Source organism: Rhipicephalus sanguineus, chromosome 10 (genome assembly GCF_013339695.2).
Source record: "Rhipicephalus sanguineus isolate Rsan-2018 chromosome 10, BIME_Rsan_1.4, whole genome shotgun sequence".
Classification (NCBI taxonomy): domain Eukaryota; kingdom Metazoa; phylum Arthropoda; class Arachnida; order Ixodida; family Ixodidae; genus Rhipicephalus; species Rhipicephalus sanguineus.
In genome coordinates, this window is record NC_051185.1 from 135,616,545 (window position 1) to 135,641,416 (window position 24,872).

Below are 24,872 nucleotides of genomic sequence, written 5' to 3' on the forward strand. Positions count from 1 at the left end.
GTTTCTTCATTCCTGCGCTGGTACAAAACTGCGCATTCAGAAACGTGATTGTCTGTACGAAATGATTGTCCGGAAGTTTCACTGTAGGCGAAAAATAGTTTGAGACGTATATAGTATATAGGACGAAAAATTAGCAAAAATGTTAATTTTACGACCAAACATGTTCGCAAACTAAGATTTAGATGGTCCTAGCAAGATTATACTGAATAGCGCATTTACTAGCAAACTTCATTGCCTACTGACTCAGAAAGTTTTATCAAATGACTTTTTGTTTTCAGCGAGAAAAAAATTTTTCCAAGTTGTGTTCCGCCGGTCTCTGTGTTTGCACGAGTTCATAGCTCGTAGGAATCCGCTCTAGCGGTAAGTACAAGCTGCGCGGACATGAGGGATACGTGGACAACCTAATTAGCCTTGTCCTTGCTTATTTAAATGATTTACTAGCGAGTCAACGAGGAATGCGAACCCTCCTAGAGAGTATCGTGTATTTAACCACGTCTGCCGACGGCCCGCATATGCCTCCCAAACTCGGCCGGAGGGCAGTGCGGCGCACGCGTTTCGCCGCCTGTCTCGCAAAAAGCGGTCGCTTCTCTCCGCCTTTTGACTGCGCTCTCCGCGCAGGTTCACGCGCCCTGCACGCACTGTCGTCTGCTTGCCATGCACGTGCAGCCTCACGTATCGCTTGCTCTGAAGGTTTAAAAAGCATCAGAGAAGCATAAAAGATTTTCGCGGCGTGAAAATCACCAGAGGAGATCAACCACTTTTGCGGGATCGAGCAGGTCGTCAAGCGCGATGTTGTTTGCACGAGCGCTACGTGCGTGCCGATGGGACTGCGCGGGCTCTGTAATTGGGTTACCGGTAAAACGCGCATTCGTTGCGGCAGTCCTGTCTGCTCGGAGCTTTCAGCAAACCACCACGCTTTCGCGTGCGTTTCGCTCGACTTTCGATTGCTTGGATGCCAAGTTTGTCGTGCGGCTTCAAACATATTAGACAGTTTTAGTTTCACGTATGTAGGGACTTCACGTATGCAAACTGCACGTACTACGTTACGTGCACGCCATCTGAAACGCTTTTAGCTACACGTACGCGACGCGCGCCAAGAGGGAGCTGCATCTATCGCGAGATGACGAACACGGTATTGCTTGTTCGTGATCTCACGAAAACTCAGCGCGAAGCTGTCTACGTGCGCAAGAAACGCACGCAAGGAATCGAATCTCACGTACAGCGGTGAGCACTGTTAGGGTGAACACGCGAGCGCGTGGCCGACGGCACTATCAGCGCCGCGTAACAGCCATCGTTGGAAACATTGCACATGCGCAGCATGTGCTTTGCGATACACTCTTTCCACCACGCGCACGGCGTCATAGATATGCTTGTTGGGGATACGCTTGTGTGCGCGTGGTGGAAAGAGTATTTCGTAGAGCGCATGATGCGCATGCGCAATGTTTCCACCGATGACCGTTACGCGGCGCCGACAGTGCCGTCGGCCACGCGCTCGCGTGTTCACCCTAAGAGTGCTCACCGCTGTACGTCCGTGAGACCGGCGCGCGGCCACTATGTTGTGCGCATGCGCACTGTTTCCACGTAGAAGCTCTACGTACGCAAAGCCTCTACGTACGTGAAACTAAATCTGTCTATTGTCAGCTCAGTGAGAAGAGCACAAATTTACGTCTGCCCTGTTGAGTCGCTGGCAGCAATGCAATGCGCAGTGTTTCATGGGAGTTTCACTTTTGCCGAGGTTTGTATAGGGTGATAACAACGTCGCATCGTAAGTTTAACGCCACCTTGGATATTTTACAGCTCCCACTGACAGCACAATGATGCTGCGCAAAAATATGTTTCATTCCCACTTCGGCCATGCATGTCTCCTGCAGCGGCGTGTTTCATTTCGGAGAATATCGACGCCTGATCACGCACCCTGTTCGCTGATTCGAATGTCGCTTTGGTTGTTTCGAAAGCTCGCTTGGTCAGCGTAATACTGTGCAATACTCACTGGTATCACGCATGTTTATGATTATGCCGAGATTTGTCCCCGATGATAACCACGTCCGATTTCGCGAAGCCATTGAAATTTTTATTGCCGCCGTGGTTCTTTTTCCAGCTGGTTTTCGAAGCGGCAGCTGCATATCGCCCGCAGCTCACGCGCGTGCAAGGATACAATATTTTACTAGCCAAAACCACGATATCATTGACAGGCATGCCGTGGTGCTTGACCTCGGATTAATTTCGGCCACCTGGGGTTCTTTAACGTGCAATCTAAGTATGCCGGTGTTACTGCATTTCGCTCTCACCGAAATCCAGCTGCCGTATCCGGGAATCGAACCCACGACCTCGATCTTAGCACCGCCACACCACATCCTGCTAAGCAATCACAGCGTGTTGCATGTAAGGCCAATATAAACGCTCAGTGCAAATTTGCTGCTTAAATCTGTTTACAGTGAGCCGCGACGTGAAATGTACCGCCATCGGCTGAATAAAACACTTGTAGTACTCACGGTGCGGTATTTAAACTGTGGTGCATTAAGCTAACATGCTCCGCTGCTGTCAATTCCAAATGATTTGCTCGGAAAGCCAGCGCGCAATATTGAAACGTACAGCGCCTGTCTATCGGTTGTAGCTTCACTTCACAAACGCACTTTTCTTTCAAATGAGCATGGTCATCGTGTTTCTCCCCGGTAATAGTTGGTAATACCGTGTGCGACAAAAGTTGATTCAAGGTGACACAAAAGCATCGCTTAGTTCGGCGAACTGCCGTAATGCACTCTTGACGCCTCTGCTGCTCGCACTGCTTCCATTGGAAACGGTAGAACATGAGGGGCCGTTTTCGGCTCTTCGGTATTTTTAAACCTTTGTGACAGTTCACAATGCAGCAGGAATGCGTGCCTGCTTTCCAAGACGGCAAAGGGGCGACAGCCACAGCCGGCAAAACGCGAGAGAAGCGCCTAAAGAACCCCGCTTGCCGCGTGCGCCGTGGGAAAACCAAGCAAGCGCGACCCGCTATCCCCCTCTCTCCGCAGGGGTGGCGGACGGTGCTGCGCAAGCTTGAGCGTGGGAGGCAGCACCGAGAGGCGATACCGACGTGTGCGACATCCCGTTATCTATATGCTGAGGTCTAGCACTGGCAAGAGCACTACGATGAAGAAAACGATCAGTAACATGGCACTTACGAACCAACACGATCTTTTTTTAAGTGATTGTGTGTTGGTTCATAATTGCAACTCATCAGAGATTGCTGCCCGTGCACAAGGATCGGTTATGCCCACGCTGATGAAAACATCGGCCGGTTTGGCCTACGTAAGACCGACCGCACATTGCGTTCACACTAGCCTGCAATACTCTTGAGCCATGCCGATGGCGTCACTAAGCCTTTTCTCTACAGCCTACGAAGTATTGGCTTTTCCGAAAGCAAACGTTGACGATCACGAAAACTTACTTTACCTATCATTGAATGTTATATTAACTTGACGCGTTAAAGTGAGATCAGTGGCGTCTGCGCCCGGAGGCTTACGCGGTTACGAGACACGCGTATCGCTATGCGGCGGCCAGATGCTAGCGCTTGATTGCACTCCGTCTGCCAAGGACTGACCCCGTATAATCTGCGTGCGCGTGAGTGTTGCATGCACCCGAGCCTGTTTTGCTCAGCTTCTATTCTGGCCATGAATATATCACTAAGAACCGGGGCTACTTTTGAGCCATTGCAGACCCCTGAATTGCGGACATACATTTCACCTTGCCATCCAACGAATGTGTGATTTAAATAAAAGGACAAGATTTCCAAAAAGTTGGCAACTGATACCCCGCTATCATTTGTAAATTTAACTTCATCATTGTCATCAAAGATGCACGACTTGACGCTTTTCATTAGTTGCGCGTGGGGAACAGAATAGTACAGGTCTTGTACGTCGACACTGACGGTACTGCAACTGCCTGGATTTTCGTTGCTTAAATATTTAACGACAACTTCCAAATTTGGCATTACTAGCGGGTCACAAATCTTCAGCATGGAAAGGTTTTTGTGAAGGTAACAAGCTACTTGCAGTTTCCACGTGTTTCTTTCAGAGACTATCGCTCTAAACTGTTGATCTGGCTTGTGCGTCTTACAAGAAAAGAATACTTTCAAAATGCACGCTTTTTGCTCTTTTGACTGCTGAAGCCAAGCTTTCTAGGTTAGGCGAATTCAGAAAAACTGCAGCTTCTTGCTGGACGTTTTGCGGTTTTACATCAATTTTCTTGAAATTTTTGGTAACGGCTTGATTCGCTTTTTCACCAAAGACACCATCCGGCATTAACACAAAACAACCCTCTTTATCCGCCGTGAGAACGCGCAGTCCCCTACACGAAAGATCTGAGGCAACTGAATCCAGTTTTTTGTTAATCCACCTTACAGTCCCAGTCTTAGCTATTGCATCAACGCATTCCGACACACACCTTGAGCGTTCGTCCTCGGTGACAAGCCTGGAAATGGCTCTCGAGGCGGCTAATTTTTCCAGCAGGTTCAAGACTGGTTCCACTGCAAATTTTGGGCCATGCCGCAGTAGTCCTTCGTCATCTTCCGGCACAAAGTAGTTTCCGAGACGGACTACTCTTCCCTCGGCGCTTGGAGCCCTCCTGGCAGTCGGCAGGTGTGGTCGAACGGTGTTCGAGATAAACTCAGTAGTCCTGTCCTAGGTTTTGCACCAGTCTAGAAACAGGCGTCTGCCAGAGGAGTCACCACACCGTTCGTGGCAGGTTACGCGCAAGCAATCTTTGTAAAAGCGAGCTTGCTTCCATGATTGAGCGGCCACAATTCTGCAGGTTCTTCTAGCGTGAGCAATCGAACGTTTCAAGAAGCCACACGTTGCTTGAACACTGCTGGGCACGTCGAATGGCGAACGTGCCAAGAGGTCACTCTTGCCTTGCATACGCACACTGCTATTCTTGAAGCCAGGTCAGCTGGGTTACCAGGGGGAGATGTAGGGCCGGGCATGAGTTATGTCGCAGAGCGTCATTGCCTTGGTGCCGGGAATGGCTAGCGCGGACGAGAAGTGGCGTTCTCCTGGAAGCCGTCTCGACCGCCCGAAACTCGTCTCCGTTAACTGAGGCCTTCCTTTGCCCCAATACTAACAAATGGCACAGTCGGCTGCACCCCCCCTCCTACCTACTAAATAACAGCGTGCGTGAGAACCTGCCGCTGTTTACAGGAATGCGAGAGCCACGATCTGGCAGACTCGCGTGGGAACACGAGCCACGGGCGGAGGGCGGCGGTAGGGGCAGTTGGGGAGCTGCGTAAGCAGCGAGGAGGGGCTCAGCGCCATCCATGCCGGGCTATACTGTTCTCTCCTTCCCCCACTTTTGTTTTTCGATTCTAAACACCGCACCACGGAGCGCGGAGACGCAGTCTGGGCCGTAACCACGCTGTGGTAGGACGGCGAGGCTCTTTACTGGCACATTTCCTCACAGCGCCCTGGGCTCTAACACCAAACGAGGTGTAGAAGAGTGAGGGCCTGTTCATTACGCCCTCTGTCAAGTGGAAATCAGTTTTCCCATTTGTAACTGCAATAGTCCTGTGCAATTCTAATACAGTTTGTTAGTAATTGTGCTACGCCTTCTGTCAAATATTTCACCCCCGCCGAGCTGCATCACCAGGATCCTCGTCCGTCAACTTCACGGGAGGAAGGGAACCTTTACTGGAGGGTTATGACACATAAAAGAACCCACGGTACTAGAAATGTAATGTAATAGTCTGGAGAGCTGGGCGAGTTGGTTTGAGGACATTATTGGAAACATTTCGGCGCGCGCACAATAGACGAAAACGAAAGGTGAGAAGACAAACGGGCGCGAACTCACAAGTCACTAACATTTTGTTTTATCATAAAGACAAAATAACTCGGTAAATAGTTGAAGCTTTTCATATTAGGTGTGCTGATAAATGCGTAAGCAACCCATCGATTGCACTAACAGACAAGGAGTTCACCATTTTGAGTCGCACTTTACTTTTACAATCTGCTGCACGTTGTAGATACCACTTCTGCAAAATTACTGTCATGATGTGCTTTCCTATTGTTTCCTTATGTTTTGCTTGTTTTTTTTTTTTAATCTTTCTACGCACAAGCGCTCTTGAGCTACACTTGGTTATTTATTTCGTGTACTTCCTTCAATAAACTGAGTTGTGAGTTCGCGCCCGTTTGTCTTCTCGCCTTTCGTTTTCGCCTATTGTGTGCGCGCCGAAATGTTTCCAATAATGTATTATTCGGATTATCCCTATGTACACGTATACATTTCGTGCCGGAAATAAAACGCCCTAATGAATCGTGTTTTGATGTGAGCTTTGCACCTGCAAACATTCATTTTGAGTTGAATGTTGCAAGTACGATGAGTATAAAGAAGTGCAGCGCCTCTAATGAGACAAATCCTCACTTTTGTAAACGAAACTTGTGGTAGACAAGGTAATAAAAATAAAAAAAATTCGGCAGATCCCACGCACTGTGGGAATCGATGTAATGCGAAGCAGCCAGCAAAGAGCTGCATACACCGCCTTGTTTGTCTTTGAGCCAAATGAAATCATTCATGCCATGGCATCTAGTCCACCATATATCGCATGTTTGCCATGCACGCATGCATGCACAATATAGTATACACCATGCCAATGAAACGCATATTCTGATATATACAATGCATGACCTGTCGCTTATGTTCATCACGCACTCGAGTCGTGCCATGCCAATTTCGGTATATATCCAGTTAACAGAACGGCCGGCCAGTGGCATGTAAATCATACCGTACATGACATGCATAACATGATTCGCATGTTAAGACCTCTCATTTATGTTCGTCATACAGTCACATCGCGCAACATCAATTTTGGTGTATATCAAGCGAGCGAAATGGCCGCGAGTGCACCACGAGTATAGCATGTAAATCATGCCATACATGACATGCATGTCATGATTTTCATGTTATCACCTTTCATTTACTTTTGTCATACAGTCGCTTCGCGCAATGCCAATTTTGGTGCATATCAAGCTAGCGAAACGGCCGCGAATGCACCATGAGCGCGGCATGTAAATCATGACATACATGGCATCATGTCACGGTTTTCATGTTACCACCTGTTATTCATGTTCGTCATACAGTCGCGTCGCGCAATACCAATTTTGGTATATATCAAGCAAGGAAAACGGCCGCAAATGTATTACGAGAGTGGCTTGCAAATCATGTCGTACATGACCTGCATGTCATGCTTCCATGTTACCACCTCTCATTTACGTTCGTCATGCAGTCGCGTCGCGCAATACCAATTTTGGTGTATATCACGCAAGCGAAACGGCCAGGAATGCGCCATGATCATGACATGTAAATCATGTCGTACATGTCATGCATGTCATGATTTTCATGTTACCACGTCTCATTTACGTTCGTCATACAGTCGCTGCGCGCAATACCAATTTTGGTGTACATCAAGCTAGCGAAGCGGCCGCGAATGCATCATGAGCGTGGCATGTAAATCATGACATACATGACATGCATGTCATGGTTTTCATCTTACCAACTGTTATTCATGTTCTTCATACAGTCACTTAGCGCAATACCAATTTTGGTGTATATCAATCTACTGAAACGGCCGCTAGCGCAGTATGAGCGTGGCATGTAAATCAGGTCGTACATGACTTGCACGTCATGATTTTCATGTTACCACCTCTCACTTACGTACGTTCGTCATACGGTCGTGTCGCGCATTACCAATTTTGGTGCATATTATGCCGCCGAAACGGGCGCAAGTGCACCATGAGCGAGGCATGTAAATCATGACATACATGTCATTGATGTCATGGTTTTCATGCTACGACCTGTTATTCATGTTCTTCATACAGTCACATAGCACAATACCGATTTTGGTGTATATCAATCTAGCGAAACGACCGCGAGTGCGCCATGAGCGTGGCATGTAAATCATGTCATACACGACATGCATGTCATGATTTTCATGTTAGGACCAGTCATTATGTTCGTCATGAATTCTTGTCGCGTCGTACCAATTTTGGTGTATATGAAATTAACGAAACGGCCACAAGAGTCTAAGGTCGTCGAATGTAAGTCATGCTGTTCATGACATGCGTGTCATGGTTTTCATGATATGACCTGTCATTTATGTTCGTAATAAGGCCATGTTATGACACACCAGTTTTGGTATACATCCGATTAACGAAACGGCCAGGAGAGCACACAGTCGTAGGCGGCTAGATAGATAGATAGATAGATAGATAGATAGATAGATAGATAGATAGATAGATAGATAGATAGATAGATAGATAGATAGATAGATAGATAGATAGATAGATAGATAGATAGATAGATAGATAGATAGATAGATAGATAGATAGATAGATAGATAGATAGATAGATAGATAGATAGATAGATAGATAGATAGATAGATAGATAGATAGATAGATACGCTCAAAGTCGCAGAAGTTCGCTAAGAAATGCTTCGCATTTAATATGGCAATAGTAATAATAATAACAATGCGCTAGCAACGTACCACGGCCAGGAGCTAAGAAGCGAAATATAATATACGCATACTTTGATATGTCTAAGTAAGAAAGTGTAGTACTCATTACAGAGGAGAAAAGCTGCAGTAATCTCCGTAAAAATACGAAATTATTGGTTAACCGTTTTTAGACAATAATGAAATTTCATTGAATAATGCCCAACTGCACTACTGGAAAGGCCGCTATTGTATGCATGCATAAAGTTGTGTGGCAACCTTCCTTGGCTTCATTATGTGCTGGTTCTCATTAGTGTACAAAAAGTGTTTCTTGTATATCGTGCCACATGCGTAACACGCAGATGTATGCTTGTCTCAGTGTATGCTGCGTAAAAGCGACTGCAATTTTTCTATCACGCTCTCGTTAAACACTGCTGTGCCGAGTCCTCTCAAGCTATATGTGTAGCGTCTTCCTTGATCTGACATTAGCTGGCAGTCCTTATTATCTGTCCCGCGACGCCGAGCTCGCTGGCTTGTCGACCATATCCGACCACTCCGCTTTGCTCGCAGAGGCGAAGTCATTCGTGCGCGAGGAAATCGCGCGCCACTTCTCTCTGCTGGACTTTGCTCAACCTCAGTACGTTCAACAGCGGTCAACCACTCTTCTCCCTCCCCTCCGTCGAGCGATTGAGCAGGGAATCGCGGAGGTCATGCCTGAGTACCACCAGCACCATCAGACTCCTTCACCACTCAGTTACGCCCAAGTTGTCGCCAGGACGTCCCCAGTAATACCTACGGCAGCCCCACACAGTTACGCCGAAGCCGCCACTAGACATCAGTCCTTCGAAGCGGCTCTGCCGGCTACCTACGACGACGTCATGCAGAGGCCACGACTGCAGCCCAGGATGCAGTCATATCAGTCGCCATCCCGTCAATCACGTCCTGCGCCATGGGCGGGCCCTGCTCCAGCAAACCGATGGCGCACACCTGACAACCGCCCCATATGCTTCGTATGCGGTTACGCCGGCCACGTGGCGCGTTATTGCAATCGCGTCCAGCCGCCTCAACTCATGTCGCCCGTCACCAGCCAGTCAAACCGCACATTTTACGCCCCACCCACGCCTCTGTCGCCGACGTCACGCCAAGCTCCATCTACTCGGCGCTCTCCGTCTCCACGACGTCGCTCACTGTCGCCGATGCGCCCACGTCCGGTCGCACGCGACCAGGAAAACTAGTCGTCGCAGTCCAGGAGGCAAGGGCTGCGACGCTATCGAACTGAGAAAGCCCACAGCGAAGCCCATCGAACGTGATAGACGTGTTTGTCGACGGTGTTCCCGCATCTGCCCTTGTCGACACTGGAGCCGCCGTATCTGTTATGGACCAAAAATTAAGCCGATTACTACGAAAAGTGAGGACGCCACTTTCTGGGATGTCTCTCCGTACAGCCAGCTCCCAGAGTATTCATCCTACAGCAATATGCACAGCTCGCGTCGTCATTCAGGACCTTTTGTACGACGTCGAGTTCATTATAATTGCTGCATGCTCTCATGACGTCATCCTGGGATGCGATTTTGTCTCCCGCCACGACGCCGTTATTCATTGCGCACAAGACGAAATCGAATTCTCCCCGTTCTCAGATTTGACGCCGGCACACACTTTATTTATTCATGTTACCCTGCAGGCCCCAGAGGAGCATTGAGTAGGGGGGGGTTACAGAAAAATCACAATATATATATATATATATATATATATATATATATATATAGGGTGTCCCTGCTATCTTTAGCCAAGGGTTCAAATATACAATAGTAGAAGCAGGCGAGTGAAATCAGTTGCAAATTGCTGACAGCCACAGCCACCTTGCGCACTGCAGAGAATTCTTTGTTTTGTAGGCAACTAATTTGTTAATTAGGATTACTTAACTAAATTGCTAAATATTGACTTTAGGCAAGAAATGCGGCTTGCAAAGTTCGACAGCGTCTTCAGAAACGCCAGTTGAATTATTTGCGATAAAGAAAGCCGCACGTATACCATTTTTTCCAAGCTGCAAAGAGAGCCCGCGAAATACAAGAAGAAACACGTGACTAGCGCATTCGCGCGCAGCGAAAATGCTGCCGTCAGCCATGGTTTGAGCAAATGAAATCAGCTGCGGCCGGAACTCGCCGGCTCCGTTGCAGCGGTAGGCCGATAAGTTAACGGTGGTTGCTTGGCCCGCTCTCGCTACAACTTGCACCGTCACGCGCTCCAACTGGCTGACGCTGGCCAAGAAACCACCGCCTACTTATCGGCCTACCGCTGCAACGGAGGCGGCGAGTCCCGGCCGCAGCTGATTTCGTTCGCTCAAACCACGGCTGAGGGCAGCATTTTCGCTGCGCGCGAATGCGCTAGTCACGTGGTTCTTTTTGTATTTCGCAGGCTTTTTTGCGGCATGGAAAAAATGGTATACGTGAGACTTTCTTTATCGCAAATAGTGCAGTTGGGGTTTCTGAACACGCTTTCGAACTTTGAAAGTCACATTTCTTGCCTAAAGTCAATATTTAGCAATTTAATTAAATAATCATTAATTAACAAATTAGTTAACGTACCAAACAAAAAAATTATCTGCAGTGCGCAAGGTGACTATCAGTAATTTGCCACTAATTTCACTCGCCTGCATCTAATATTGTATTTTTTAGCTCTTGGCTAAAGATAGCTGGGACACCCGGTATATATATATGTTCGTGTGTGTGTGTGTGTGTGTGTGTGTGTGTCCTACACGCGAGCAAGTTGATACGCCACTATAGTACCGTTTGCCGTGAATACGGCAAACGAATAACACGTCGGTCATCGACGCCCGGTTCCTTGATTTCGCTAAATTACCGACGCGGTACAGGATTGCACTATCCTTTAGACATTTTTTTTCATCATCATCATCATTTATTATCCCTTAAGGGCCCCTGATGGGGCTTTACATAAGGGGGGGGGGGGAAGTAGCGAAATATACATACAAGGTCACAATTACAAAGGAAAGAAAAAGAGGCAGATTAGCTCTGCACACTGCTACAAAACCGGAAGTTGAAACAAACAAAAAGACACATGCTAAGTGTTCCTGCATGTGTTCAAAAAGTATTTGCGTTGTGGTTTTACGAGCACAAAAAAAATTATAACAACATCATATTAAGTGTTTACAATATGATCGGTGAACTGGTTTTGAAAGAAAAGTCGTTATACATTCTTACGAAGCCTCAGATCAGCGGCTAGCCTGGGCCTCGCAATAAACATTTCCTGTCTTACCGCACATGATCAAATAAGGATTGCGCTTGCGTCTCGAACGCAGCTGCGAGATTCCCGTTTCGACCTCGTCCAAAAGAGCGTCTCTTCACCGCTGTTTACGCCACGTAGTTCTCCAGCAGAGAAACGGCGGGTCAGCTGTTTTACGTAGGCCGACAGCCAAGCACGCCGCAGATGGGGTCCGCATACATCGCAAATTTGGTTTCAACGTTGCTCTTTTTCTTATGCAGCGACCGCTTGCGAAGAGGGTGGAATCGGGAAGGCGAAGCCATGCCAAGATGGCCGCGGGAAAGACGAGACGTCCCCGTGAATTCCTGTTGTTTCGAGCCAAATCGTCCGCCCCAATTAAATTACTTTTGGGGGAAAGTGCGGTTTCAGCTAAATCGCTTTTCTACGGCATAGATAAAGAAATACCTGGCTCTCCCGTAATCGACAGTAGATGTAAGCATGAGATGGCTACCGGCAAAGCAGACTCGTTGGAGATTATGATAGCTACATGTGCACAGTACATGTTCGCAAGGGCACACCACACCATACTGTCCGTATCCTGTCCCTCTTAGATTTTGCCTAGCGTATGAGGGCACGGCGCGACGCAGGCATGAACGCTTACTGAGCTGCAATGAACATATTTTGAAGTAAACCTCATGCAAGCCTCGTCTCGCCCAAACGCAATATGCACGGCCTCTATGGATGCTGTACTCTTTACAACGGGGCGGCTCCCTCTTTTTTTTTCAGTTGGCCTAATACCTTGCATTAGAGCTGTGCACGGGCCGTATTTCCAAGCCCGAGCCCGGCCCGGGCCCGCTGACTTTGTCAAAAGCCCGCCCGAGCCCGACGGCAAAGGGCTGCGAGCCCGCCCGGCCCGGCCCGACGTACGAAAACACAATCCCGGGCCCGGCCCGGCCCGGCTTTGTGAAGGTTCGCTGCGAAAGCAAAACATCGTTTTCCGGTAATTTGGCGTTTTATTGAGCATAGAAAATGTGATCAAACGACACACGACGAACAGTCTCTATTACACAGATTACAAATTGTCGTGCAAAAACAGCAAGCAAGTAGACGGTCTCATGCCAGCAACAATGGAGTTCGCTCGCCAAAGCCGTCACGTGTATGGGGTTTGCCCATGCAAGCGTCAGCTTGCACGAAGGCGATCTACGTCGGGTCGCTCGTCGCTGTCGCGTACATTTTCACTCATATGAGATTTGGCCTCAAAGGACCCCTGACACCAAAACTGAAACCTCGAGATCTTTGTGTTGTTTGACTTTCCTGTATACGGGAGTACATCTGACCGATTACTAGTGACGAACGTTGCCTTTAAGATATGTTAATTTGGTTTTAAAGTAAGCGTTAGTGCTCACTTGAGTTGGCTACACCTTGCGACATCCTGGTATGACGTAGATAGAGGTCCCGTGTGACGTTCCACGAGTAAAGCAAGTATTGTGGACGTCACAGAGGGTTTGCGGGGCACGCGTGCACAATACGACGACTGGCACCCGGCGAGGCCTATTGTTCCGCACCCCTCTCGCTCTGTTGTCGGGTTGATCTCGAGGTAGTTTTCGTGAGGGGACACGCGCTTAACAGGTTTAACCCATACCGAGGCACCCACATACTTTCAATCTCTACCGCGCTCGGGGCCCCGATTTGAAAACCGCGCTGTCAACGTGACCACAGCTTGAGTGCACGTGGTCTTTGACGCTCCCTCGCATGGGGCGCCAGTTTCTTGTGGTTTTTAGGCGGGCGTTTTGAAGTGATGCTAAAATGGTCACAATTAACTACGCTAGAATTAGTTGTACGATACTCTAGAGCATTTACGATTTAATTTAGAGATTACCAGACACAAAGCTACAAATTACAGCAAAAAAGTCACCAACAAAAATTTTGCTGTCAGGGGTCCTTTAAATCTAACGCGAACAGTCGCGTGGCGCCGCCACTAGCTCAGGTGGCGCCACTTCTCTGTTTGTCGTAGAGTTACTGTACATGGTACGTAGCATATACAGTAACTCTAGTTTGTCGGAGTGCAACAGAGGCAGTGCTTTACCTGCTCCCCTTTTGTTTAAAGTAACGAATGGAAAGGAAAAGCGGTAAAGGGCGGTCGCGAAAAAGGCGCTGTATGCGTGCTGGAAAACAATTCCCGCTCATTCTCTATATTTCGGGCTTGAGTCGGGCTTTGCGCCGGGCCCGAGCCCGGCCCGATAAAACTCCAAGTAGCCCGAGCCCGGCCCGGGCCCGAGTTGAAAATACGTCGGCCCGCCCGAGCCCGGCCCGCGGGCCGGGTCGGGCTTTCGGGCTACCTGGAGCCCGTGCACACCTCTACCTTGTATACTTCAATTATTCGATCTTACCATAAGAAAAAAACAAGATATGTTTACAGCCCAGCATTCAGCCCCTCACGGAAGAATGACCTTATTTTTCCCACTATTTATTTTTGTCCTTTCTTTCTAATTTCTGCCACCAATACTCTAACAGTCTCTTACTTATTTCTATCGCGGACGGCTTCAGATTTCCACTGTTGTCCCTAAAACTCAAAGCTGTGTGTTTTTTTAAAAATTGGTACAGTTGACGATGCATAAGTTTTTCTAACCCTTTCGAAAATACTGGCAGAATAGATATGGGTCTGTAGTTTCGAATATAATTTTTGTCGCCGGTTTTAAACAAAACACTAACTTTTGTTATCTGCATTCTTTCGGGAAACATTGCACTTGACACACAGAGATTGAATATGTAAGTGATAAAAGGGACAAGGATATTTAGGGCATATTTAATGGGTCTAATCTGCATACCATCCACATCACGAGATGAAGTGTTTCTAAGTTGAGAAAAAACGGAATAAGCATCTTCGTCCGCTACAGGCTCAAGAAATATGGAGGATGAGTTCGGATCAGGTAGAAATTGAATAAAATCACTAGACATTTCATTATATGTAATATTGACTGAGTAGTCGTTGAATATATTTGCAAGTTCATCTCCTGCTACGTTGCGCCCGTTGATAGTCAGATTCCCTACACTTGCCCGTGTTGTACCCCGGTTCAGAAATAAGTTCAGCTTTGTCCATAAGGCGCGAGTCTTATCTGCACTGGCTTCTATTTCAGTATGTATGTAGTGCGATCTGCGCATGCTAATTTTCTTATTTAACCGATTTCTGTAGACCTTTTACTCTTTTAAAATATCAGAATTTCTATTTACAAGAAACTTGTGATAAAGGTCATTTCCAAATATTTCCATATTTGATCCAAATAAGATTCCAAATATTTCCATTGTTTGTTTATTTCGCCCTACGGACGATTCTCCTTTTATTGCTTGTCTATGCTTTCGTGATGCTTCACGTCGCTTCTCGATCGCTTCCCGAATTTCCTTCTTCGATCAACCAGGATGAATACATTCTCGCCTTTTCTCGTGTGAGTGCCAGGATGTCTCGTTCGAAATTCCCGGATGGTGGCATTTGGCTCGAGGTCACTTGAAGGCGGTCGACAAAGCGAGCTAAAAGCATTTCATGCTTAAATTCATTGAAGATGAGCAAGGGGGCGTTTTCTGGCTCGCACCTTTGTTTTTTTTTTGTTTTTTTTTTTTGCGATTCGCTGCGCTCTCCCTGGAGCAATTCATGGAACGCAAACAATGCAAAGATTCGTTGGTTGATTGTTTGGTTGTGCTCATGGTAGCCACCGTAAAAGCTCAGGGCTGCCATAGAGATGGTCGATTAAAATTTTTAATCGATTAATCGTTCGTCGATTTAGCCTTTCGTCGATTGATTGCTTTTGATGTGATGTTTTAATCGATTAATCGATTAACTGACATTTTTTATGGGTGCTTTAAAAATGATATCTCATTGCTTGAGAGGCATTGTTTGTGTTTGATCTCCACCGAAGTCTTCCTATCAGACGCGCTAGAGATCACATCTGCGCATTTGCGTCTTAGTGAGAATTCGCACTTTCGCCCAATGGTTACAGGGTCTTTTTTGGGTGACGTTACGGATTCAAGGACCTGTGGCCACATTGTGGTCCAAGAAGTGCCACATTGCAATATGCGTTGTTATTTCTAGTTAAACAAGAAAAAAAAAGCAAATAAAACCTTAGAGTTAAATAATAATAATATATGGGATTTTACGTCCCAAAACCACGATATGATTATGAGGGATGCCGAAATGGAGGGCTGCTTAAATGTTGACCCCCTGTTGTTCTTTCACCTGCATTACATCGCACAGTACACGGGCCTGCGATGCGACTGCCGCGACCGGGTTCAAACCCGCGACCTTCGGGTCAGCAGCCGAGCGCCGTAACCAGTGATCCACCATGGCGGACCTGAGGGTTCAATAAAATTTGCAAAAAAGTTGCCATAGACACTGCAGGCGAAAAAATCGCGAGTTTACCAAAGTCAAGGAGAGCTGAGTTTGTGCGATCAAACACGATGAAACAGCGCGGAGCCGAAAACGAACACAAACAAATTAAGCAACTAGACGATGCGTCCGCACGTCTGAAATGTACAGAAAACAACAAACTTCACTGTTGAGCGTTGGCCTTGCTGCTTTCATTCAATAAAGCCATAGCGCTGAAAACACAGGGACGAAGAAAGAGGTCCTGCGAAGAGGACGCAGCTTTTTGCACGAATACGAATTAACAACAGTCCAACATTTTGAAACATAAAAATCGCTTATGTAATTGAAGAGCGACCTGACTTTCAAGATAAGTTACAAAAAAGATCTTGGCTATGTAGCGAGATGTCGATAACTTATCTGAAGGGGCGGATTCGTGCCTTCGGGAACGGGGTCTTAAACATTGTAATTTTAGTCATGCCCATTTTTCTTCTGAGGGCGACTCTTTGGCACATTAATAAAGTGGGCGAGAAGCAGGCGATACCTAAAGGGCTTCCGTCGCTGGCTTCGAGTAGCGCTTACCATCTCTAGCACACATCGCAGTCGTCGTTTTTTAATCTTCTGGAAACAGCGTCCACACCGCGCTCCTCTTGCGATTGCTCGCCATTACGACATGACAAAGGAAACAGTGTACACACCAAAACGTAATAATAACGCAATATAGCAAGCAAGCATCACGCGCACTTTGCCGACGGTTAACCAGCACACGATATAAGAAAGGGGGGAGAGAGGAGGTGAATGCAGTAGGCTGTGAGCGATGAGAAGCGGTCAAGTGCATCTCTGCCTCGTCGGGGTGGGGCCGCCTCCTGCCAGGGCCTGAAGACTTGGGCAGGGCATGGAGGTTGACGCTGTCGGCGACAGAGACCAGGGCGAGTTCATTTCTGCCTCTATGGGATAGGGCTGCTGCCGGCTTTGGGATCGTTCTATTAGCGTACAAATATGCGCTGTAGTGAAAAAGAGTAGCTGCGCTCAACTTCTGCGTCTCGGCATCTCTCGCCTCGCGCTCATGCGCACCGGCCAAGGGGCAGTGTAGGGGGAGGGGGGTGTTGCCGCAATCGATTAATCGCAGAGTTTTAATCGATTAATTCGATTAACTGAAAGGCAGAAATTGATTAAGATCAATCGATTAATTGCGCTCATTTAATCGATTAATCGTTCGTCGATTTTACCATCCCTAGGCTGCCACTTGATTTTTCTCGCGTAACGATCCCACCTCCTAGCATAGGTCAATTTTTTGAGAAAGGAAATGGAATCGTTGCACGAGTAAATGCGGCAGGCGCACTCTAGACTTTAGGAGCAAATCGAGTATTTGGGGAGTATTTCTGCCACACAACTACGAACGAGATCTGGCTTGCTCGCGCTTCTTTTCTTGAAAACTTGGCTCTCGCCACTTTCCTATCAAGAGCCGGGACCGAAGTGCCGGGACTACGGCGATAACGCAAGGAAAGCACAAAATGTAGAGCATGATTTCAGTTGTGTGGCAGACATACTCCGCCGAATGCTTTCTTCAAGTGTAAGAGACAGTCGAGTATTTAGGGCGTATTTGTGCGATGGAAGTGTCATCCCCGTCTATCTCGCGTGCGCGCTATCAGCGTCACATAGCATTATTGATAGAAATTCGAGTTTTATAATAATAAATGCTTAACGTCCCAAAACCATGATTATGACGAGCGCTGTAGTGGAGAGCTCCGGAAACTTCGACCACCTGGTGCTCTTCAACGTGCACCTAAATCTAAGTACACGGGCCTCAAGCATTTCACCGCCATCGAAAAATGAGGCCGCCACGGCCGGGATTCGATCCCGCGACCTTCGCATCATCACTCCAGCATCGTAACCACTAGACCACCGCGGCGGTTGAGAGGCGATATTTCCATAAAGTGGTAATCAAGATGACGGCTATTTGTTACGTTGCAGAAAACCTCCCAAATACTCGATTTTTTTCTTCGATAATAATAATAATAATAATATATTGGGCTTAACGTCCCAAAACCACGACACGATTATGAGAGACGCCGTAGTGGAGGGCTCCGGAAATTTTGACCACCTGGGATTCTTTAACGGGCACCTAAATCTAAGCACACGGGCCTCAAACATTTTCGCCTCCATCAAAAATGCAGCCGCAGCAGCCGGGATGACTTTTTTCTTGTTCTTGTTTCTTCGAGTACGTCAGTGTCACGGCCAGGACTCTCTCCCTCAACTTCTCGAAAGCGTTCGACCTAGTTTTAGAACAATATTTTCTTAAAAGCTTGCTGAATTCACTTCTTTTATGCAACTGGAATATGCCCAGAATCATATATAAGTCTAGCTAGCAGCAAGACTAGGTCCAATCAACTCGTTATATACAATCTTACTAACGTCATTAGTAATCGCACCGCCTACAGTAAAAGAACGGTAGTCCTTCTTAGTTTATTACGACCGATCATCCAGGAAGTCTGGTGCGACTGACTTTCCAAGCTTCATTTTAGCCAGGTTCCCAAAGTAAAATTTTCACAGTGTGTATATGCTAACCATTGGCGAACGTTTTCTCAAAGTACATTATGGGATATTTGACACGTATCATAAGACATTCTTCAGGCGCCTGCACAATAAGACTACGTTTCAAGTGGGAAGATAATTTTTCGGGTATAATATCAGCAACCTTCAAACAGCGCCAAATGGTATTTTACATCGTAAGGGCGCATACAATTTTCGCAGTACTTTTTTGTAAAAGGCACGCAATCGCACAGTCTCTCAGACAACTCGCGACGGTATGCCATTATGTCGAGCTCACGCAACGAAACAGGTCGTGTTTCTGCAATCTCTTCACGCCAAAAAAGGAAATGTTCTGTGCGCTTGCATAGCAACGGCAGCCCTTGCAGGAGAAGCGCAAATCTGCAGCAGCGCTCTTCACACCAGCGATTGCGATGAAATTCGGGTAATCAGGGTAGCGGCGTAGTTGAGAAAATCTTATGCATTTGTGACTAACACATTTCTTCAGAACAGTACTAAGTTATACAAAAAGGCCAGAAAGCATTTATTTATTTATTTATTTATTTATTTATTTATTTATTTATTTATTTATTTATTTATTTATTTATTTATTTATTTATTTATAAAAATTATGCCAGTCTGAATGCCAGACTTTGGGCAAGGGTGAGCGGTATACATTGTAGGGGGAAACAGCGCGAGGATCCGGACGAAAAACCGGCAGATCCCACGCAGTGTGGGAATGGAGGTAATGCGAAGCAGCCAGCAAAGAGCTGCATACATCGTCTTGTTTGTCATTGAGGCTTATGAAGTCAATCATGGCGTGACATCTAGCTCGCTATATATCACGAGATTGTCATACATGCATGCGTGTATAATCTGGTATATGCCATGCTAATCAAACATATATTCTGCTACATATATACGATGCGCGACCTGCTATTTATGTTCGTCACGCACTCTTGTCATGCCAAACCAATTTAGGTATATATCCAGTTAACAAAATGGCCGGGAGTGCACCATGAGCGTGGCATCTAAATCATACCCTACATGACATGAATATCACGATTTTCATGTTAATTCCTGTTATGTATGTTCGTCGCACAGTTACGTCTCGCTATACCAATTTTGGTGTATATCTTGCTAGCGAGACGGCCGCGAGCGCACCATGAGCGTGGAATGTAAATCATGCTGTACATGATATCCGTGCCATGATTTCCACGTTTGGACCTGTCACTTATGTTCGTCATACACTCTTGTCACGCCATACCAATTTTGGTATATACCAAACAAACGAAACGGCCGCAAGAGCACCAAAACAGTGGCATGTAAATCATGTCGTTCATTAGAATAACAGAGAGCTGAGCTAGTTGGTACGTATTCATTCTAAAAAGAGACAGGGCGTGAAGTACAAAACAGGGCTGGAAGTACAAAAGTGTAAAAGAAATTTTGAGCGAGTTTTGAGCGGCGTTTGTGGTGTCCTGATCTCTTTCTTGTGTCCGTGTTTGCACGCCCTGTCTCTTTTTAGAATCATGTCGTTCATGACATGGATATGATGATTTTCATGTTATGACCTGGCATTTATGTTCGTCATAAAGTCACGTTACGCCATACCAAATATCCTGTTAACGAAACGGCCAGGAGAGCCCAAAGTCGTAGGCGGCTAGATAGATAGATAGATAGATAGATAGATAGATAGATAGATAGATAGATAGATAGATAGATAGATAGATAGATAGATAGATAGATAGATAGATAGATAGATAGATAGATAGATAGATAGACAGACAGACAGACAGACAGACAGACAGACAGACAGACAGACAGACAGACAGACAGACAGACAGACAGACAGACCTGACCTGACCTGACCGACCGACCGACCGACCGACTGACTGAGATAGATAGATAGATAGATAGATAGATAGATAGATAGATAGATAGATAGATAGATAGATAGATAGATAGATAGATAGATAGATAGATAGATAGATAGATAGACAGACAGACAGACAGACAGACAGACAGACAGACAGACAGACAGACAGACAGACAGACAGACCTGACCTGACCGACCGACCGACCGACTGAGATAGATAGATAGATAGATAGATAGATAGATAGATAGATAGATAGATAGATAGATAGATAGATAGATAGATAGATAGATAGATAGATAGATAGATAGATAGATAGATAGATACGCTCAAACTCGCAGAAGTTCGCTAAGAAATGCTTCGCATTTAAAAAAGGCACACGTATAAGCACACGTAGCGCTGACTGGCAACTGAAGTTTATTGCGACGGACAACGTAAATAAATACATATCCACGTATCAGCCAACGTCAAAGAAATCAAGAACAGACAACAGATGAAAGAAAAGATCTTTTATTTACGTTGTTCGCCGCAATAAACTTCACTTGCCAGTCAGCGCTACGTGTGGTTATATGTCTGCCTTTATTTTTTGTCCTGGTCCTCGCGCTGTTTCCCCCTACGCTATGATCAACCAACTAGCCGACAAGTTCATCCTTCAAGGTATTCATTGAACATAACAATGTGCTGGAAGTACAAAAGTGTAAAAGAAATTTTGAGCGAGTTATACGGCAGCAAAGAGAGTAAAAAGCGTTTAGGACAAAAACGCCATGATTCACAATGTAAAATATAGCTATGTAGTACAAAGCAATATGAATTGCTGCTCACAATCCCAACGATGCCCGGGTCATACAAAACCATACAAAAAAACGTACAAAAACAGTGCATGTTCACATAAAACTAAGAAGGGGCAGCAGATCCCAACTGTAAAGCGCAAATAACGTCGGCCACAACGCAATAAGACACCCTAGCGTATTTAATTTACAAAAGCATCATTTACAAAGTTATTATTCAAACGGAACAATCTTCAATAAAATAGTATTCAAACAGCATCCCGTGAATCGGAGCAAAAGGCGAAAGATTGGACTAGTGCCTGAGCTGTGTATTAGAACACACTTACCTTGTGGAAGTTGTCTACATGTCCACAACGTCTTCTAGACGAGCGAGCTAGATTTTGTGATCATTCGAGATCTACAGCAACTATTAGACCATGGTGATACAAACAGTGCCCCGTAATGTATATGACCGGGAAACGATCATAATGTAAATCACTCAATGTTTGCGCCAAGTTCACCGGATGCCTGCAGACATTAAAACGAACTATAGTGAACCCAAATTCGTCACTTAAAACGGCTCTTCCATGCGTCAGCCGTTGTGATCTCGGGTACCGATGGGCTCTTCCGGTCTACTGAAAAAGCCCGCCGCAGCAATAAATCATTTCTAAAGCCGGCTGCTCTGAAGCACAAACAGTCTGATGCAGAAAGACTACTTCCGCAACAGCCAGACCTTCGCCGAGGTGCCAGGAAAGAGGGAACGAAGAATGCTTCGACAAGCGGAACACCCATTAAAGGCTTATGTAGCAATATATTTACTTGACGCCCCTCAAGTCGCTCGCCTTGATATTTTCGTGAGAATGTTTTAGGGAGGTTTCGTTGCAATGCGACGCAGTTATTTTTCCCTACGTCACGTTTACTGAAGGCGTTCAAGCGAGCCAAATTTCGTAGCCACGAGATCCAAGATATTGAGAATATTAAACGCGTGCACGAAATCGAGAGAATCGAGAGACAATTGCCCAACTGTCTGGTAAGCATCCAATTAAATGCAACGACTGCGTAACTAAGAAAAAAAGCAGACAAACGATTCGCAATTGTACGTTCCAGAAATACCGAGGACAAAGAACCCATGGATGTGAAGCATACCCAGAAATTTGGCGAATGCAATGTGACAGAATCAACGACTGCAATACAGCCACCCGCGCTCCGAGCTCTCACTAGCAGACATAGCAGGTGAATTAGAGTATATATTTATTATCGAGAATTTTTATAAACGAACAACGAAGACGTCGTGATCTGCTGTATTTTCATGCTTACCCGTGAAAGCTTTTTGATCGTTTCTTCTTGACTCTTGTCTCTGCAGCGCTCTGACGGGCAAGCGCTCTTAGCAATATTCTATGAGGACATCTTTCTTGAAGCACCACAGCATCGTAAAATCATTTACCGCACATAATTTCTTTCGGTTTCTCGGAAGTACGCATGCCAAGAAAATTCTAGTAGCGCTCCTAAAGTACGCCTTAAAAGTACCATTGGAACTGTATCGCGACTACACGGTGATAATCATCATACAAAGTAACGTACGTCGGACAGTGATTCGTGAGACAGGAGAACAAAATTTTACAAACATGAACAGCAGAATCTTTGAGGAGTACTTAAGTCGCCTTTCCAATGAGACTATTTCGCAGAAACAAGCTCGAAAATCTTACCGCAGATGCGGGCTCTAGAAAAATGTCTCAAGCCCCACTCATTTCACCCACTCCCACCCCATATGCATTGGAAAAATTGGCGCAAGCCACCTTCGTTGGTAAGCAGCAAAGCGCTTTATGAATTTGCATTCGGCCATTTTCTCACTCATTTTCGCTTTGTTCTGAACGAAGAGGTTTCAGCACTCACAACCTCATAGTGCCCTAAATAACAAATACATCACGAAGCACTCCATACTTCTCTGCGAAGAAAAAAAAGCTTACCGCCTCCGTTCTTGTAGCATAAGTAGGGAAACCTCCAGACGTTTCCCAGGCCGATCGCGTAGCCGACACAGGACATGAGAAAGTCAAGTTTTCCGGTCCACTGTCCCCTGTCCGGCATGTGTGGAGCGTCCTCGGCCGCACCTTCGTCGTCACTTCCGCCTTTCAGGTTGTTGAGCTCACAGGGTATTTGCTTTTTATCCGTCATGTCCGGTATGCAGGGGCGTACACTTACGAATCAATCTCTCGTCTGCCTTGGTGGTCACTTCCTCCGGAAACAGAATAAAGAACGCACGCACATGCAAGCACACACTACCACACCCCCTGCGCAAGAACAGAGACGGCTTGTCGCAACAATTTTCGCGATGCCGTCTGCTGCGAGCCGGCACCAAGCAGACGACCGCCGACAGCGCGCGCTTCCACAATTGGCCTGATTAAGGGCACGTGACATAGTGGTCATGTGCAGTGCGCATGCGTGGTACGTCAGAGCCACGTGAGCGCGCCCATTCTCGGCGCTCTCGCTGCGTTTAGGTTTTGTTTAACCTTGGCGCTGGCTTTTGTTTTATTTTTATTTTCTCTGGCCTTAGCGTCTAGAATGGCGCCTCGCAGCCTCTCACCCCGTACGCGACATCCGCACGATTGCGTGGCCGCTCGCCGCCGCGTGCGAAGCTTAGAGCACCTCGAAAGCCGCAGCGCGTGGTGGCAGAAGGGCCTTTTCCTTGCGGGCTCGTGGAAGCTTTCGTTGCATTCGCGCTCAACACCGATTCGTCCCACGTTTAGCCCAGCATAGCTTCGAAGCTACGTTGCATATTTATTGACTCTAAAGGCCGAAAACCGAGTCAACATACACACACGCACACAGAAAAAGCCTCCATTGGTTAACATGCATGAAAATATTAATATTATTGGGCTTAATACTGAAAGGTATAGCCTAATGTAACCCTTCATGATGAAGCGGCCATTTTCGAACGGCGTCAGGGCAGAGAACTGTCATTGCTTTACTATGTTGCCTTTGACAATCGCATAACATTAAACTGCGAAAGCAGGGTGCTTGGATCGGTTCATGGATTGCACCTATTTTAAGTGATTTGTTTTTAGCTAAATGTGACAACGGTCTTTTGGCACCGCTGGCTGACCTCGGGGTTTTGAAAATATTTTGGTACGTTGACTTCTTAGTAATTTTGGATAGATGTGCTCTTGACCCTGTTTTTAACACACGGGCAGGTTCTTAGGAAGGCATGAACGACGTATTTTGCCTAGAAAACGTTTTGACACCATGGGGCGGCATGCACAAAAAAAGAAGGAAAGAGAAGCTGTCATGTTCGTTGCTTTGTATGCATTCGCGCACACATAGCATCAATCTCGGTAGTCGAGCCAATGCAGCAATGGGGTCGAGTAAACTGAACATACATAAAACTAACGCTGCTTTATTGTACCTGCGCCACACACAAGTACAGTTTTCCGTCATGTCGTTAAATAAATCAGAAATTGAAGTTGTTAAAAGCTTCAAATCTTTAGGCGTGCATTTTTCAACAAACATGAAATGGCATGATCCCGTCAACCTTAACCCATTAAGGCCCAAGCAAAAACTATTTGTTGAATGTAATTGAAATTTCGCGCACTTATCTAACTACAGTAGACAAAAACATCTTGCAAGTTTCATAGCGTTACATCTATTCCTTCAGAAGTTATGATACTGTACTTT

General features: G+C 46.3%; 1 protein-coding gene across 1 annotated transcript in view; it reads right to left on the bottom strand.

Annotated features, from left to right (window-relative positions):
* LOC119372477 (sodium- and chloride-dependent GABA transporter 1) overlaps positions 1–23,564 on the bottom strand; it is a 1,056,622-nt gene extending 1,033,058 nt beyond the window's left edge. The window contains exon 1 of the mRNA XM_037642952.2: positions 23,171–23,564. Coding sequence (XP_037498880.1) covers positions 23,171–23,375 — 205 coding nt within the window. The 5' untranslated portion in view covers positions 23,376–23,564. The remainder of the gene's footprint in view (positions 1–23,170) is intronic.
* Between the last annotated feature and the right edge of the window lie 1,308 nt (positions 23,565–24,872).